Source organism: Lepidothrix coronata, unplaced genomic scaffold (genome assembly GCF_001604755.1).
Source record: "Lepidothrix coronata isolate B3197 unplaced genomic scaffold, Lepidothrix_coronata-1.0 Scaffold16, whole genome shotgun sequence".
Lineage (NCBI taxonomy): Eukaryota > Metazoa > Chordata > Aves > Passeriformes > Pipridae > Lepidothrix > Lepidothrix coronata.
Genome location: NW_016690196.1, coordinates 2,895,722 through 2,914,418, shown reverse-complemented (window position 1 = coordinate 2,914,418; position 18,697 = coordinate 2,895,722). Strand labels below are relative to the sequence as shown.

Here is an 18,697-nt window from a genome sequence, read left to right as displayed (position 1 = left end):
CAGTAGGGTGGTCCTTACTGAATTTCGTCAAATAATTAAATTTATGTACATCTACACCCATTTGAATGTAAGAGCTATGTTACTCTTTGCTGGCCACAGAGCTGACATTCTAATTATTTTTGCAGCATCTCATAGATACAACAATAGCGATGAAATTATTTTGTAAAAAAAACAACAAACCAACCAACCAATCAACTAAAACTGGGTTAAAATATTCAGTGCAGGAAATAGAAAAAGTCAATGGACAAGAAGAAAAAATAGCATCTTTTTCTACAGGTCTATATTAATATTTAATACATTAATAATTATTATTATATAATTATTTGTCATCTATTATTATATATTAAATATAAATATATTATATTAATTATTAATAAATAAAGAGCTCAGATGTGAACCTTTGAAACACCAGTTGCTACCATGTTAATACCTAAGAATGGGCAGAAAGTGAGTCAAAATATGACCTGCAATAACAGTGCAAAAAGGTCCCATTTGAAGTAAGTTGGGTTTGACCTACTCCTTCCTAATTACTCTCTATAAACATGCAATAGAGTAGCAACACCCAAAGTCAACTTTTGCCATATGTAAGATACCAATTTGCTTATAACAGTGCTAGAGTTGACCAACTTAATCCAACATTTGCCATGCTGGGAGACTGCTTCCCAGAAATGTCTTTGGAAAATGTCACCTTATCAGGGTGCATGTGCCTCTACAAAGCTTTTGTTGCTCCTGAGAACAATGTCAGAGAGGAAGAAAAGTTGTACATTATGCTACTGAATTTTTTTCTGTCTGTTTTCTTCTTTTTAGAAACTTTTTTAAAAAAAGACAATTATTAAAGCATTCACGTTTTCAAACCTGGCCCAGGTTAAGATTACTGAAGTGAAACGTTTCTCTGACTGTCCCCAGGGAAAGCAATTTAAACGTGGTGGAGTTGTTTGAGAAATGCATTTGTATCTGTTCAAACATAAAGATAACATTTTTAGAGTCTGTTCTTCTGGTTCATCTGAGGCTGTAAGTAGAACCACAGTGTGTGAGCCTGCAAACCAGCTAAGTATGGTCCAGGCTGGCACTGTAAGGCAGAGCAAGACTTTTATGCAACAGAGAAAAAGTGGTCTCCTAGCTGGAGTCCTGCCAGCATGGATTGGGAAAATACAACTTGTCTTGAATGCCGTGAAACAAAAAATACTGTAAGGCTTACAGTGAGGGCTAGAAGGTGGGAAGAGAATAGCAAGGAAGGGACAAGTAGGAGAGTTGTTAAAACAGCTAGGGCAGTAGTGGGGCATGAGTGAGAAGAAATGGAAGGGAAAAGGAGGCAATGTGAGAGGCCAGTTTCCAGGTATCAAGTGACACTTTAATACCGACACTGTCCACTGTGTTGAGTGATTCACTTAGCAACTTAGAGTGTTAGGAAATCTTTGGATGTATTTTGTGAGGAAAGAAATATGATTGTGACTCAGAGTCAGCCCTTGGTAGTGTTTTTCCTTAGAAAAAAAAGAGAGGATACATTAGAATGATCAGAGGACTTAGTAAGTGCAAACTCAGGACCTGACTTGCTCATTTCAAATTTTGTTCTTCTCTGTGTATATGTACTGACATGAGTACCATGAGGCCATTCAGGTTCAGAAGAAATTTGGAATACTGATCTTCCAAATGTAAGATATTTCAACCAAAGTTCTTCAAAATGTGACCCTAAGGATTTAGAAATTACAGTTTTCAGCTTTAACTTCCTTACAGTATAAAAAAAAAAAAAGAGAAAGAAAAAAGTATTCAGTGTTTCTGGCCATTTTAGTTATGAAGAAAACTTTCCCAAAACAAAACAGGCCTAAATTGCTGCAGAGGTTTATTACTGAATCTTTCAGTTTCATAGCTTTGTAACAAATTTCATTGTATCATAACAAATAAGGAAGAAGATGATCCAATGAGGCACTTATGAACTCTGTGGACTGTGGTGAAATGATCAAAAATCCCTTTATCAGTATTCTGCTGCATGGTGAAAAAAGCACTCTCAACAGAGGCAGGACTTCAAACTGGTTTTGATGAGAGCATCTATAAAATGGAGCTAAAGAGAAACCGCTTTAGTTTACAGCCTCAGATTTCTCAGTTTTTTGAGCACATTGAGAGCCATAAAGAGGTGAGAATCTGAAGAAGGAATGACAAAGAAGGAACAATGTCAGGAAGAAAGGAAAAGCAAAATGCAGGCAGAGCAGGAATTCAGGCATAAAAGAGGAAAAGAAGGAACGACTAGAGTGGGAAAAGTCAGTTAAGAGTATTTTAAAAACTACTAGTAATGTGTCTTACAAATCTAGTTGCAACTCTAGAGTCTAGTGTATGTTGGTTGGATACAGTCTGACGAAACTTTAACTTTGAAGAGGGATAGCTTACCAAATGGTAATTTCTCATGCCCATGCGGACAATTTCTGGAAAATAATGACACTTAATCAGCTAAGTGCAGCTATAAGAGCACAGATTTGCGCGTCCTTGGATTTTGTACCACTTCTCATGTAGATGTGTTCTGCTCATGCTCTCAGCCTCTGAGAACTCCCAGTAGAGCAGGGAGCTTTTCAAAGTGCATAACATAGTGTCTGGTTAAGTTACTCTGGCACACGCTTCACGCTTTTGGCAGACACCCACAGTTTAGCAACAGGAGCAAAGTGATCTGTTTTCATAAATATCAAGTGGTTATTTCTGAAGAAGAAAAGAGTAAGATACCTTGCTGAAATATATGCTTTGGCTGGCTAAGCCTTTGACACACTATTGCTTAGATAAAACAACAAAAAATTCTCCTAATATTTAAGTACTGCTGCCCTTTAGATAATGTCAAATAGCAGAGGTAATCATGAAGCACTGCTAGATCTGCACATTTGTCATCACCATAATCCATCTAGTCATGTTGAACCTTGTCTTGTCCTCTAATCCTCATACAAATATAAATCTGGAACAAGTTTAATTAGGGTTTCAACTGTGACAGCTGGCCTGGCGCCGAGTTCATCAGAGCCCCTCTCACTCAGAGCTCCAAGTTCCCATTCCCAGGTGGTTCCTGGACACATAGAGTCCTCAGATTTGCTTCTCATTCCTGACGGATGTTTGTCTGGCCTGATTGAGATTCCTAATATGTGCCAGTGCTTCTCTGTCTCTCCCTAATGTCTAAGCTGCATTTTCTATACAGCTGTTTAGGCCTATTGCTTCTTATTGTGTTCCCAGTAGATAAGGAGAACATTTTACTACTTTCTTCTTTGTAGCAGCTTTTTGTACAGTTGTAGATTGTTATAATATCTTCCACTGTTTTTGTCTTAGCTGTTTTAAAAAGCCCTGAATCCTTCAGTCTTTCTACTTGTCCTATTTCCTAGATCAAGGTTGTTTTTCTCTGGGCTGCCTCCGCTTTGTCTTTTATATCATGAAGAGTTCAGCTGGACATAGTATAATTTAAGTTCCTAGTAACACCATCCAAAGGAGAAAGATTACTTCAGGTGTCTCCAACAACATTCCCATTTCCACATTACATTTTAATATTTGCCTTTTTCACAGCAGCCTGACATCATTGGCTCATGCTTAGTTTGCCAGCTACCAGCACTCTCCCTATATGCAGCCTGTTTTCCAGCTTGTCTTTTAGATTTGGTCTTAACTAAGTATAGTATCTTGCCACTGTCTTTATTGAATCAATCTATTGTTTTAAAACTATCGAACCAGTATTTCAAGATCAGTGAAAACTCTAGCCTTCACTCTTGGTGTGCTCAGCATCTCCCAGAGTTGTGTCAGCCACAAACATTGCATGTATTTTTTTTTCCCCCAGAGGAATAATATTAATGAAAAAAAAAACCCTGAGTAGTACAAGAAAAGTCTTTTGCAGAACATCTCTCACAAGATCCTTCTATTTTGATATTAAACAATTTTTAAGTATCCCTTGATATAATTTTTCAACAGTTTTGCAGCCACCTAACATCTTCTAAACCAGGAAATCCCAAGTTACTTGTAAGATTGACATGTGAGACTGTGTAAAAAATCTTACTAAGGTCAAGAAAAACTTCTGCTCCTACTATCCCTCTCCTACAATATATCTAATTTATGTCAATTCCTTCACTCAGCAAACCTACTTTAAGAAGATAGGATTACTTAAGTCAAGTATAGAAATGAGTCCTGTCTCCTGCTGTTGTAGATATTAGGATTCTGAGACAAAGAGTTGTTCCAAGTAGAAGTGTTTGGCTTTTTAGACAAAAAGTCCATCACACTGTACATTCTGGACTCCAGTATCTTGGCTGTGTAGTGCCTGAGGAGAAGTTGTGAGTTTGTATGGGATGGTGCTGATTTTGACAAGAATCTGTACAAGATACATATTTCCTTTGCTCTATTAGCTTCACCTTACCTTATTTGGCTATGAGAGAAAAGCATTTTAAAAACAAATCCCCATTTTTCCAAAGAATAAGCCCAGTTTTACAGGTGATGGTGAGAAAGATATTAACATCTGGTTCATCTGGCTCTTGCTTCAGTTGCTTTTGGTTATGGGCATTCAATCAATTTTTCCCATTGTTTAGTTCACTTCTCATTCTGATTTCCTTTGCACATTACAAACAAAAAGGGGGAAAAAAGGGGATAGCAAATAGCAAACAAAAAGAAAACAATATTTTTAATTAAGGGTATATAAAACCTTTTTGGTGTTTATACACCAAAATGGAAGCATTTGAGAAACAAATATGCCAGTATAAATGTATATTGAGTGTAACTTGCTGATGGATTGTGACTTGCTGAGTCAGCTTGTTAATGCACCAAACCAAACAATTCTGTCCTTGGTGTCCCTTTAGAAAATGCATAATAATTGAAATATAGGGTTTTGTTTCTACACCTGCAAAACCAGTAGAAAAGATCAATGCTCTTCAGGACTCAATAACTTTTTACCAGTGACAAGGAAGAATTCTCCTTTGCTGGTTCTAACTGGACACTGGTAATCACTGGGAGATACCAGATTTTCTAGTGACATTTTCAGAAATAATGGAAGAAAATCAAGAGGACTAGCAAAGCAATTTATAAACAAACTTGCAAAACACTTTTGAAACCCGTCTGCTGTTGTAGTGACTTTAGAAGAACAAAAATTTATGCCTTGGAATTAAGCCTACACAATTCTTCTTTACTAAGTAAAACCAAATATCCATTTTTAGGTTCTATACCTTTCCTTTTTCTTCCTTTTTTTCAAGTACTTATATTTTATTAAATATAGTACAGCTAATAATATCTGTATGCAACATGACAAGGACTAAGTTGTATCCCTATCCTTCTGACTTTGTTAACTGCATAGCATGCTTAAAATTTATAGCAATCTATGAGGCATTACTGACTAGTACTAGATAGAGAGAATTGACTGAGTTCAGGTGTTTATAGTGTTGGAATTGAGCATTACATAGTTCAGATTCCTTAAATTTATTCCAAGTCAAATGCATCATGATTTTTTTCAGCTATGATTGATAGTAAAATAGATGTAGCATTTTATTTTTAGCCTTTCCCATCAGATACACATGATTTTGAAAATATTTGTGTCTTTTTTCCTCTGATCCCACTTTATTCAAATGTAGTGGTAAGCAACTGAGCTTTTCTGACCCTTTGCCATGGTTTCAACCTGAAGTCTGCATTTACAGTGTGGCCACAAGTCAAGCACTGTTGCTGATTCCCTTTGACTGTTTTGCAGGTGTTGTCGTTCATGGTGTCAGCCTTCCTGGCGTAGCACGTACCACTCTGGAGCTTCACCCATAAATGCTGATGTTAAGCACTTGCTAATCTATTCTAGGGATTTTACTCTATAATCTTTAAAATGTTCGGTTGTGTAAAATGTTAGGTGAGTCATGAGACATTAGGAAACCCTGAGGACATCACACTGGATTAGATCAGAAATCCTTCATAGTCAGCATTCCTTTGACAGAAGCCCATATCAGATCATTCAAAGGAAAGTGTAGTAGATGGTGGTCAGTTGTCCGGGGCAGCTGCTACCTTCTGCCTCCCTTAAGTGGAACACAATTTATCCCTTGAAATACAAATATTAATATTGATTTCAAACCTTTAGACTTTTTCTTCTTTTTAATAAAGGACCTGCCTTTGTCTGTAACCTGCAGTTATTCTCCTCCTTCTCGCAGTCCTACAAGCTCTTTAATTTGATGTTATTCCTGTATTACTTTAGCAGAAATTTCTTTTCATTGCATTCAAACTAACTTCATTTCAGTGTCATGAAAACTCTTGGTCACAGCTATTCAGCTCTCCTAAATAAATTACTTTCTAGTATTGTGTGTTATTTTTTATCTTGAGTAAGTCTGTTCTTATTAATGTCCAGTACAAGTTCAGTATGGCAATCTCTTCTGTGCCTCTTCTCACTGTGCTACTGAATCCCACTGCATTTCTTCTATCTTTGCATTAAATCAGTGCTGCCCAGTCTTCCTCCTCTCCACTGTTCTTCTTCTCAAGAACTCCTCAAACCCAAGCACGGTACCAGCTGGCTCAGGGTTTCCTCAATCCTTCTCCCATCCCTTGACCAGATGTATGCCTGTATGTCTTGCCCAATAAAAAGGAATCTGTTCCTGACACAAGTCTTTATCTAGCTCTGAACCTGCTACTGAGACCACAAAAAAGACTGTCCCTACCAACAGACTTCAGGTTGGATGAATTTCACAAGTGAACCACAAACATCTCAGAGGGGCTGCAGAGACTGTAGATTGAGTCAATTTTTTTAGGCAGAATACTCAGATATGATCCTGACATGACAGGTTCACTATTGTTTTATACAGCTGAAATGCAAGCTTTTCAGTAATATGTCTGTCTTTCTTTAGAGGAACCTGGAAGTAGGATGTTTGTACATGGCTTGGGAAGGAGAGCTCTTTGCAACCTTGTGTTAGTCATCACTAGATACAAAAATCAGCATGATTAAAATAAAAAGAGAGTTCTCTTACTCCCATCAATGTCACTGTTCAATGTGATTTAAAATGAGCTTACAAGTCAGGCTGGAGACCAGGAAGATAAATGATTACAGTTAGCTGATGGTTTCACATTGTCCCAGTGGTACAGGAATGGGACCCAGAGTGGCTCCCTGCCTGGGCCAGGAAGATGTGCCCTGCAGCTGGTGGTCACCCGCTGGCACACACAGCCACTGCACGCTCTCTGCATTAGCAAGCTCTGCAGGCAGCTGTAGCTAGACATCAGCTCAAAAAAAGAGCTCAGCTCCTGAACTTACAGCCTTCCTTACACCAGAAGATGAGATACAATTGCATTACAGCATTCGAGATCTGCCGTCTGTCCTGCACCTGCAGGACGTATTGCCAGAGGCTTAATGGGCAGTCCAGCATTCCTGCTTGCCATCATTGCTGCTGTGCTTGTCACCTGGGTTGTAGCTCAGATTTTGTTCCTGAGGCTGTGCCGCAGTATGTCTCACAGTGCAGACCTTAAAAAAAGGGACATGGTCCACCCTGCACAGTACAAATGGCTACTAATAAACTACTTTCTCTCCTTGTCTAAATATTCCTGGCTTGTTTACCTTCTCAGACTATGGCAGAATCCATAAAAGTAAGTGGGGAACAAAAAGGCAAAGCATCTCAGGGTAGGATGTCTGAGGAGAGGAATACAACAAGTGAGGTTTTACCTGGTATGTGATGCTGGGGCATCTGTAGACATCATGATGAAGGAGGGTTAAAATGGTTCATTTTACTTTTGAAAGTATTTTACAGTATTTTGTTTTACTTTCCCTTTGAATGGATACAAGATTGCCGGCTGCTTGGAACTGACAAATGAACCAGTACATTTGTTTAAACCCAGTCTGGGATAACTGAGAATTTTTAATTGACCACAGGAAACTTAGGTGCCAGATTTTGTTCTGGCGTTTACTATACATGGAGAATAGACTTCACAGTCTACTATAACTATTCCATAAGAACCAGTGCAATGCAACTCAAAAATAGTAAAAGTTAAAAATTACCTCAGAGTGCAATTCACAAATAACCTCCGGGATTGGGCTCAAAAAGAGAAAGTATGTGCCGACTCTTCAGCAACAGATGCCTTTGGGACATGTCATTTGATATCCATAACTCTCCAGAATAATTAGAGTCTTTGTGCCAGGCATCACAGATACTCTAGGTAAAAGTCCATCATGTTTGAGAACAACTTGAGCCTTTGTCCAAGTGGTCAGGTATGCTGAGGGTGTCCGCAGCTCTCTGGTACTGTGATTCCAGGGACAATCTATGGCAAAGACTCCTATGATGATAACTGTTGCAAATAGAACTGGTTTGAGGTTGGTGTAATCTCCCCAGGTTTGAACACTGACCTTTTCAACCTGTGCACAAAATAGTTCAAACTAACTCCACTGTTTGATAGAAGACAAGTCCTTTCTTTTCAGATCTGATGGTAAGTTTGTGTAACACAAATCATATTGTTTTGCTTATCACCTGAGGTACAGATAATTGTACAAATAAGAAAATGAAAGCACCCCCTTAGCAAGGAGTTGCAGTAAAGTGTCTAGAGAACTCTGACTTAGAGAGGTCTTCAGTTGAGAATGTACCAATAAAGTGGTGAGAACTGCAGACAACACCTCAGCAAAGAGTTTTTAGTGAGTGAGAAAAGGGACTGCAACCTGTGCCCTCAATGTAACAGGGTGTCTCATCTACCTGCATGATCCCTGCAGCAATTGCTCCCATACACACCCCTCGGTGGCATGTTTTTTAGTGCCATGGAGTCACTCAGTGACTCCACAGCAGGTGAGCTGTGAGGGCCCTGAAGGCATCACCTTGGCTGGGGCTCGGCTGCCTGCCCTCACTTGGGCCATCAACCCTCCTCGGCTTTTGTGCGTCTGGGTGGGACAAGCGAGGAACCAGAGCATGTGGAGCTCAGGCCATGTAGAAATGCTTCTCAGGCACCATTCAGTATGTTGGTTCATCCTCACCAGGGATTCAGGGCAGATCCTGCTCCGCATTGTCCAAGGAGAGCTGAAAAATCCCTGCAGGGATTCAGAGCATTCCTGGTCAGGAGAAGTTTGCAACTCTTTTCTGGAGGCTGGCCAGGGTTACAGGGGATGAGCCAGGGCATTCAGATAGTGCCCCAGCATGGGAAGGACACAGTTGGTTTGTGGCCAGCACTTGTCTTAGAGGGAAAGGGCACCACATCATCCCTTCCTGCCATTGCAACCTTTCCGATTCCTAGCCCCTTGTTCATCCCAGTTAGACCCAGAAGAGGGCTAGCTGGAAAGACACAGCAGGAGACTGGTGATCCCCAGGCTTAGAGGCAGCCAGGTGCCCCTCATTCTTAGCACCAGATCTGAGACCTTGACCCAGTTGCCCCAGGTGTAAAACACCACAAGTTTCCAGACCAGAAAACATGAGATGCTGCTGTCTGACCTATTGCATCTAGGCCCTGTAGAGGAGAAGACACAGTAGGAGCATAAGCATCTCCAAATGACAAGCTGTTGGAGGACTGAGAGCCCACTCTTAATGGAGTGTGATAACATTTGTGAGAAAATTTTCACCTTCTGTGGAAAGAAGAGCAAACCTATAGTTTCCCTTGGTTTAAGTGAGAGTCTCTGGAATTTTCCAGAAGCAGGACTTGAGCAAGAAATTTCATGCAATATCAGATTATTTTCTCTGTAAAACCTGTTGTTCTAGAAAATAAATGATGGAGAAGAAAATGAATAATTCAGTGTTCACTCATTTAAAAAGAAGCTGTTGGCAATGGTTTAGTCAGATGCAGTGCCTTTGGCCAATAAAGATGATAAAGGAATAATGAATTAGTCATGAATACTGCACTGAAAGAAAAAGGTTGAATTTGTCGTTGGACTAAATTCAAAAGGCCGGATTTGTTATGTTGTTTTAAAATGGTGGCCTTCAGTCCCCATTAGATTTTCACACTGCAAAATAGTTCCAGCAGAGATGCAGACTCTTCCATGGAACGTTTAAACCTATTAAATGTCCCTGTTTTATCTCTGTTGCTTTTTCAACCCCATAAGGAACAGTTTTTGTACCCTCAAGTAGCCATGTAGTACCACCCAACAAGCTGTATTAAAATAACTACTTAGGGCATTGTTCTGATACAGGGAACTGAATCTGGCCTCTGGATTTACAGACCCACAGAGATTTCCTTGGAGAACTTGTTCCACAACAAAGATTCTTGGATGAAATCCTGACTTGGATTGTCCAAACTGCTATGAGGCAGGATTACAGTGATGCCAGGATTTCAATTCCCCAACAACAACAGAAAAGAGCTGGTGCCTCTTGGCTACCCTGCCATTGTACTTATACCTTGCACGTAGGTTCTTTCTGTCCTGTGTCCACCACATCCATAGTAGGTAGGTCTTTGGCCTCTCAAGGTCCTATAACCTCTGTCCTGCAATAGAAGCATCAGGAAGCATCATGGAAACAATCAGTTTTGCTGGGAGCTGACAAAAACTTCTGTTTGCATCAGCTGTAAAAATTCAGAGACTCTTACACGTAACTTAAATATAACTTAAATGTTACTTAAATGTAATGTTTTGACAAAAGATAAAGCAATGCCAGTCCCTCTCAAATCTGCTACATAAATTCCCCTCCTAAACTCATTTTGTGTGGTTTGGTATCATTTCCTCTTCCATACAATTTGCTTTTTTCCAAGCCTCTCTTTGCAAGTTTCACACTTTTTCTCATAACTTTTCAGTCCAATTTGTCAATATGACTTCAACAGGCAGGTTTGGTTGCTAAATCTGGCCTTGCCTACTCATAACTCCAGCATCACATTCTGAAGGGGCAAAACCAATGATTATTAGTAACACAGCTCCAAAGAGCATTCCTTTCTATACTGTAATAAATATGACAAATGTGATATCACTATCTGAGAAATATTTTACAACTTCTTAGGTTTTACAGTATTTAGAAATATTTATCACTTCTGCATCACAGCTGCCTTAATTGCTGGAAATCTATTTTACCTTGCTTTGGAAAATAGTGAATGAAACATGTTGCTGCTTGTACTCTGCTTACTCCCTTTCAGATATGCTTAGTATGACTTAATCTAGATTTACAATGTTATGACATTTTATGCCTCAGCTTGCTTAAGTTGATGTTGGCAACATGAGATGTGAATTACTTATCAACAATGCTTATATACTAATATGATGAGCACCATCCAAAGCCCAAGAAGGCAAAAGAAAGAAATCAGGAGTGTAGATTTTACCACTTACAGAACTGAATTGGCCAGTTAAGAAAATACCTACTGAATATAACTTCTCTGTTTCTCTCTTCCAAGGATGATATGAATTGTTCAAAGTGTCAAGAGGGATAATCCCGCCTGAAACAAACATATATGAAAGTTAAAACTATACAAGTACCAATTATTTGCTCACACACATGTTAATGCTAATGTTAGCATAGTCTTTGTCTAAGGAAGACCTAGGTGCTGAAGCTGCATGGGAATCTTTGTGTTCAGCATATTAAACTTAGGGATTTGGCTTTTCTTATTTTAAAGAAGCACTTGAAAGCATGGAGGGGAGACGGGGACTGGAGGAAAAAACAGCTCCCCAAGCAGCCAAAAATGTTGCTTTGCCTCTGCATCAAAGTGTCTGAGCAGAGCAGGACAAAGCTGCTGCGTGTTGGAGATGAGTGGAAGTCTCCGAGTGGAGTGGGAGAGGCTGAGAAAGGGGATTACATCTTAGACTATACACTACAGGGGATGAGAGTGCCAGAGGGGTCTCAACACTATCTTCAACTCCATCTGCCACCATGTGCTAAAGCCTTCAGGGATTGGTCCCTGTAGATGGATCAGAAATGTCTTCTCCATAACAAAGCTCCTCCACGATGCTTGTGGCATGGTGATGCTCATTTAGAGAATCAATATTACAGTTGGTACTGCCACTCACAAACACTGATGATGTTTGAACATCATTGTGCCCATAAGCCTCCACAGCATCCTTCACCTGGTCCACCAGAGCTTTATATCAAGATATTAAAATGAAAATGCTGTTAGTGGGCGCAAATTCCTCATTTTCATCGACAAGGGAGGAGGAAGGTACAGAAACATTCTCAAAGCTTCAGTGAATATGGATAAGCTTTCTAACTTCCCAGTTTGTGTGTAGTCCCGAAGGACAGGGAAAACATGGGTATCCGTAGCATTTCATGTTCCAATTAATTGCCGGTCTTATATTTTTGCAGTTGCTTTCATTTTTTTAATCTTTATTAACCTCTTTTCTGTTTTGTGTTTTGTTCAAGTTTTTTTCCCTATTACAGAGAAATTGCAAATACAATGTTATCATGAGCAATATGCTGACTTTGTTTTCTTATCTACCTTAGGACATTTATTTACCCTTTCTTCACTAGAGGCAGACCTTTCCCACTGCAATTGCTTTTCTTTGGCATGTTATTCTGTATCTATAATGGCTTCCTCCAGGGGTACTACCTGATTTACTGCGCTGAATATCCAAACGACTGGTGCACCGACATCAGATTTACATCAGGTAATTACAGCTGCGGGATTACAAAGATCTAATCTCCAAGCAATTTGTAAGCATTTTGAATTATGTTCTAATCTTCACTGAACATGTGAGTCAAATCTGTTGTGATGGAAATCAGCCTAAGACCTGCCTGCTGGCCCAGATAAAACAAATAAATGTGACTTTTTTTTTACTGCTAGCCAGCCACATTAGAAGATGTACGATGTTGTGCGTTAGTCTCAAATCACAAGCCTTCTTTTACTGACACCACTCCAGAGCCTTCTGCTGCTATGGGCTGTGGAGATGCAATCTCAGGCCCCAGGTGCACAGGGATGTACCCTTGCTCAGCCAGAAGTGTCCACCCAGCAGTGATTGTGCGTGAGAGCAAGCTGTGACTTTCTCTTCCCTGCCAGGGAGCTTTGCACTTGATGCAGTTATTCTGACTGAGAGAGAAAAGAAGGGCAAAACCCCAGCATGAATGAGGCTTTAAGGACAAAGGGCTCTTTTTTCTCATGTGAGGCACAGGGGAAGATTAGAGATCACGCACAATCTGGTTGTATGTTAATACAATTCCTTTATATTTTGTAACTTAATAGCTTAGTTGAATTTCCCGTTGTAAAATCCTTCAGAGAGTAACTGAACAAGAGTAGCTAGGTGGCATTACAGATTTGGTGCTGCACAGAGCAGTGTTTTTTAAATGTAAACATAGAAATGAAGATTAATGTGGAGGTCTGAGGAAATATTTTGGGTATGGTAAATACAAACTAACCAAGGTACTTCCTGTACCCCGTTTCAGACTGTGGATGCAGATTCAGTCTTTTCAGACAGCGTCATGTATTAAAAATTCTGGACATTGTTTAGTAAGAGCTCCCATACCCAATAAAGAAAACACCACATCACTTAATTTTTATAATAAATAAAATATATATTTAATGGGGGGGGAAAGAAAATCAGCATCAGTAGTACTTGAAATATTAGATAGAAAACAAACAGTATATTCTCCTCTACAGACTGTTGCCACTGGAAGTGTTGAGGTTTTATCAGCATTTAGCCTTTTTCCTATACTTCATAGCACACACACCACCTCTATTACTTTCCTCACTTTCCAGTCATTGTCAGAGGTGGTTTTCTCAGTGTCTAATGTAGCATGAAATGTAGGGCAGGTCATCTGCAGAGTTTCTCAACCAAATGCCTCTAGTTTTTCAGCTAAATGGAATATGATTAATGGATCACTCTGGCCAGAAACTGTCAGCATCCTTCAGGGAGTACCTGCTCTCTGTGGATGCCTTGCTCTGTCCAAGCAGCCTCACTGGCAGCAGACTGAGTGGTGCTGAGATGTAGGTTCCCTTCCTGCATTCAGGGATGTGCTGGATAAGTTTGTGTCTCTGTGTTCCTCTTCCCCAGCAGTAAAATGAGTCTAGGTACTTGTCTACAGCTCAGTGGTTAGTCTACAGCTATGTCCACAGCTCTGTCTGGCTGTCATCAGTCAGTTAGCATCAGCTGGGTACTTTGTGTCTCCCCTTGAATGTTCAATAAATGGTGGCAATGGCCACCTGGGAAGTTCAGCTTTTTCTCATATTAGCTGTAAGTGCTCTGGTGTCACCAGTCATCTATGCTTCTCCTGTTCACCAGCCTTCTTGGTAGCAGCACAGCTTTTGACTTGAGAAAGAATCCACCCACATCATGTTGGGACCCTTATCTGCCTGCTGCAAAGTTAAACCCCACATTTGTGCTTGAGTAGGAATGACTAGACAGAGCTGTCTTTCTAATCCATTTCTTGCTGGTTCCTTAGGCCTCCTCTTATTTCTGCTGGGAATGGGAATCAACATTCACAGTGATCTCCTGCTGCGCCAGCTGAGGAAACCTGGAGAAGTCACTTACAAGATTCCTCAAGGTATATTCTTGTCCCCTATGTCCTTGAAGAAAGTAGGGCAGCAGGATAATGTTTTCTGACTGAATTCACTGGAAAGCGACAGTAGTGTCAGAAGTGCTGGTATCACACAGGTACTCGGTTCAGGTGTCCCTCTAAGCTGCAGGGACCAGCATGAGCTGGCTGCAGACAGTCCAAGAGAAGCAGCAAGACTATCTGGAAAATATGAACTGTGAGGACAGGTTTTTGGAAATGGGCTGGGTAATTTAAAGAAGATTGAAGTGGGAAATAGGAAGAGGATTTTAGATTTGTAAAAGGCAGCTGTAAAGATGTAAATAGGTCTTTTCCATGCCCAAGAAGAAGAAGTAGCAGACTTCTTACACTGCAAAAAGGAGATTTGAAGTGTAAATTTTAGGGGGAAAAAATAACACCAAGGATGCAAAGTGCTGAATTGCCTTTCCTAAGAAATGTAGAGCAATATGGATGGGGACCGAAGACTTTCTTCGTTTTGGTGTTGACTCCTTCTGCTGCCTTGTTATAGATGGTAATATCTCTCCCCTGGAGTTTCTCACCTCCAACACTTACCTGCCTCTTGTAAATGTTGTGAAAAACCGAGATCCAGATTTTGCGTTCCCCAGTGGCAGTGAATTTGCAAAATATTTTTAGGGCATGAAAAGAATTGACTAATGTTAATAATTTTAATTTAAAGCTAATAATGGGCTTTCTTAAGTTATTTGCTAAATGAAAATAAATGATTGTGAAAATGCTGGAAGCCTCTGGGTCAGAATTACCTTTGAATTCTTTGATTCTTGTGTTTATACAAGAGTCCAGTACAAAATCCCCCTTTGGCATGGTTCCACTGGCTTCAGGGAAGTGGGTTTGGGTTGCTATTATAGACCTTGAATAAGAAAGGGAATGTGTTTTGCTGCTGACTTTATGGGAAATAATTTTCCATGTGCAGGAGATGACTAAAAGAATTAAATATTTTGTCTGTTGATGCAGGGGGACTGTTCACCTATGTTTCTGGAGCCAACTACTTTGGAGAAATTGTGGAATGGTTTGGTTTTGCCATAGCAACCTGGTCCCTACCAGCCTTTGCCTTTGCCTTTTTCACTCTTTGCTGTATTGGGCCACGGGCTTATCACCATCACAGGTATCAAAGTGTTCCTTGCTGTATGCTGCTGTTTACACTTAGAGTGCAGTTTGCAAAATGTCAGAGAGGAGGCAGAGCCAGGATTCAGGATAAAACTGAAATTTAATACTATGTACAAGAAGTGTATTGGCCTATTTGTGACTGGGTGAAGCTCCCGTCATATGGGCCAGACAGTCATTTAATCCAACATGAGTTGCATCACTGCTTCTGCCATGTTAAAGCCTCTTTTTACTGAGCCTCGTAAATGTGAGCCTTTCCTAAGGGTTCTCTTGCAACCTCTGCAAGAGGAGTAGATATGGTCCCTTGCTCTGAATTCCTGAAGTTTCCACTTTAGGTCTGTTAGAACCTTAGCAGTATTATCAGCTTTCACTTAGTTAAATAAACTGGTGTAAATAGCCTTGGAACGCTCTTTTGCAGAGTAACACACCAAAATAACAAAGCAAGTCAGTTTGGAAGAGTTTTAAGTTTCCTCAGCTCAGATGGATTAAAACTGTGCAGTTTCCCTGTATGTATGCAGGTTCACTCTCTTGCTTATTTTCTTTCAGGTACTATCTCAAGACATTTACGGACTATCCAAAATCAAGGAAAGCCTTGATTCCTTTTGTTTTTTAATGATTGAATTATGGACTTTTTTTTTGGTTTTGTAGGAATTTTTTTTTTCAATTCCTGGTTTTAATGTTAGGTCTGACTACAATTTTACAAATGATAATCTGAGGTTGCAACAGAAAAGAAGGTAATTTGGAATGGAAATTCTTGTGTTTAACTCCGGGGTAAATTGCAGATAGTTGTGGGCACAGGGACTTCCCAAACAACATATTTGCTTGTCGGTGGAGTTCTACCTATGGAAAATGAATATATAACTACACTGACATCACAGAAAAAACACTGGCTAAATACTGATGAAGAAAAGTAGAATGTAAACCCATTACTTTGGAGAAAGTCTTCAGCAGCCACTCCGGTTTATAGCACTTCTGCAACTGCTTCTTCCTGCCTCCGTGCTGCAGTACACGTGCCCTCGCTCTGCCGGCAGTGCCCTACATGTTGTCACACTTTAAACCAGAGTAGGGATCTCATTTGCCCAAAAAATTACTCAGCCCATTATTTTTCATCAAAAAGCCAGCTTAGCTCACAGAAACATAATGTTACAAGAGAGTACTTGTGCTGGCACCAGGCTGGGAGCAGTATGCCGTGGCACAGAGGTGATGTTAAGTACACAGAGATGGAAGCTGGCACTCATAAGCACAATGTCTGTGTTCCTTCCTTAAGCAATACTCTCCTCACTGTCAGATGATTAATCTTCAGCCACCAGGGTTTGTTTTTTTAAATGTACTTCATTATAGCAATTGCAGCTCCATTAGGATTTTTTTTTCTCTTGCAAATCCAGATCTCTTTTCAGAATAAAAATTTTTCCACTCAAAACAACTCAGTTGTTGTGTTGAGTGACTTGAGATGGTGACTTGAGATGCTGGTGTATGACAAAAATAACAACAAATAAGAAGTTCTGTGTTAAAGAAAATGTTCTCTGACACTGGCAGTACATTTTATCTACGGAAAACATTTTCAGATACACTTACTAGGAAATGATGCAGAGATATTACTGAATTTTCACAAAAGCACAAAATGTCTCTTCCTAATTTCAGAATACAGTAAGGAATATTAAAAAAAAATGTCATTAACCCCCTTTAGGCAGAGATGTCCTCATGGATGATTTTAGTTATCCTTCAGAGCATAAAATCCTGCTAAGAATTATGTTGAGCAGCTGAAAATAAAAAAGAGCAGACTGCACACATGAAACATACTACCTGCTGCTGGAGTAACCTGATTGATTGTATGCAATTTCCTCCAAAACACAATAAAATTTATGTAAAACACAGACCTGTGCTAGCCTATAACTTACTGTTTGCAGAAACAAGTCTCTGCAATATTGCTTACCAAGCCTGCTCACACTGGCTTCCTCCTACTGGGCAAACCCTCCCTTCTTTGCTCATATTATTAATTGTCTTCATCTCCACAGAGCAGAGTAGCCAGCTGAAAGTGAGAGCCATTGCACAGTCCCTCTACAGTCCACCAGAGAACTGGACCCTTTGCTCTGTGTAGGCAAAGGGAATGGAGGGACAAAATAAGACTCAAGTAGAATTGTTGTTGCATGGGATCAGAGTTCCACATTAGCACCATAACTATATTTTCCTCTGGTTTCCTTATTTAAAGCAAGGCTGAAGGCAACAAAGATACCAGTTTGGAGGGAATGGCCTCTTCCCTAGGGAACGGACATTAGGTGTGAGCAGCAGCCATGCTCCCCAGAGCTCCCTGCCTTGATGGTTCCTCCTTGCAATTTTTGCCTCCAAAGCCTTGCAAATTATGAGAGAGCAAGTAGTCCATGAGTGCCAGTGTTCCTAGCTGCTCTCTCCTCCATCTATTTCTAAGCCGGGGGAGAGCAGGGACCAAGTTCTGTCTCGCTCTTTGGACCAGAACAGAACTTGTGCAAACTTTTCTGTCCTTCCTAACTGCTTCTCACATCAGAGAAGGACTATCCTCTGCATTTATTTTGGCTTGCTTAATACGTGCAACAGATGGAACATTATTGCCATTGTAAGTCCCAGATATCCACTGCAAGGAGTTGGGAATCAGGGTGGGAGAACTGGTACTGACCCAAGGTGGGAGATAGTCTGCCTGCAGTCTGGGGGGGCCCACAGCCTGGCACCTCTACACTGGCTGAGCACAGGGTACCTTGAGGTGGTGAATGCCTTGCAGGAACAACTCCATCCTCTCTATCATGGGTCTTAGACATGTAACACGGAAAAGGGTTGCAGGTAGGAAAGGAGCAAAACTTCCTACTGCCCATTCCTGTGGCATTTTTGGACAGCACACACATGTGCTTTAAACCCCCTACAGGCACTGACTGTGGTTAATCATGATGGAGAGGAGACATGGGTTCTCCCCACGTCGAGTTCCCTTGTGGGGCTGGTGGCAACTGCCTTCCCTGCAGGGACACTGTGCACAGGAATGCAGCATACCTGGGACCGCAATGCTCCTGAGAAATTTCTTTCATTACCCCTTACTTCTATAAGGAAAAAGATATTCCCCTTGTCTGTGGGAGAAAAAAAGCAGCAGACACTTTCACATCCGTCTGCTCAAGCCTCTGGAGGCTGTGTACACATATGATTTCAGAGATGACTGTAAATTGTTTTGTAAAGCAGCACTTTTCTGACTTTCTTTGCAATGTCCTTTTGTCTGTCAAAACCAAACAAATGTGTCCTCTGCTGGT

At 40.4% G+C, this 18,697-nt stretch overlaps 1 protein-coding gene across 1 annotated transcript in view; it reads left to right on the top strand.

Moving 5' to 3' along the window:
• Nucleotides 1-17,285, top strand: part of SRD5A2 (steroid 5 alpha-reductase 2) — a 26,454-nt gene extending 9,169 nt beyond the window's left edge. The window contains exons 2-5 of the mRNA XM_017806593.1: nt 12,270-12,433; nt 14,202-14,303; nt 15,282-15,432; nt 15,978-17,285. Coding sequence (XP_017662082.1) covers nt 12,270-12,433; nt 14,202-14,303; nt 15,282-15,432; nt 15,978-16,044 — 484 coding nt within the window. The 3' untranslated portion in view covers nt 16,045-17,285. The remainder of the gene's footprint in view (nt 1-12,269; nt 12,434-14,201; nt 14,304-15,281; nt 15,433-15,977) is intronic.
• The last annotated feature ends 1,412 nt before the right edge of the window (nt 17,286-18,697 follow it).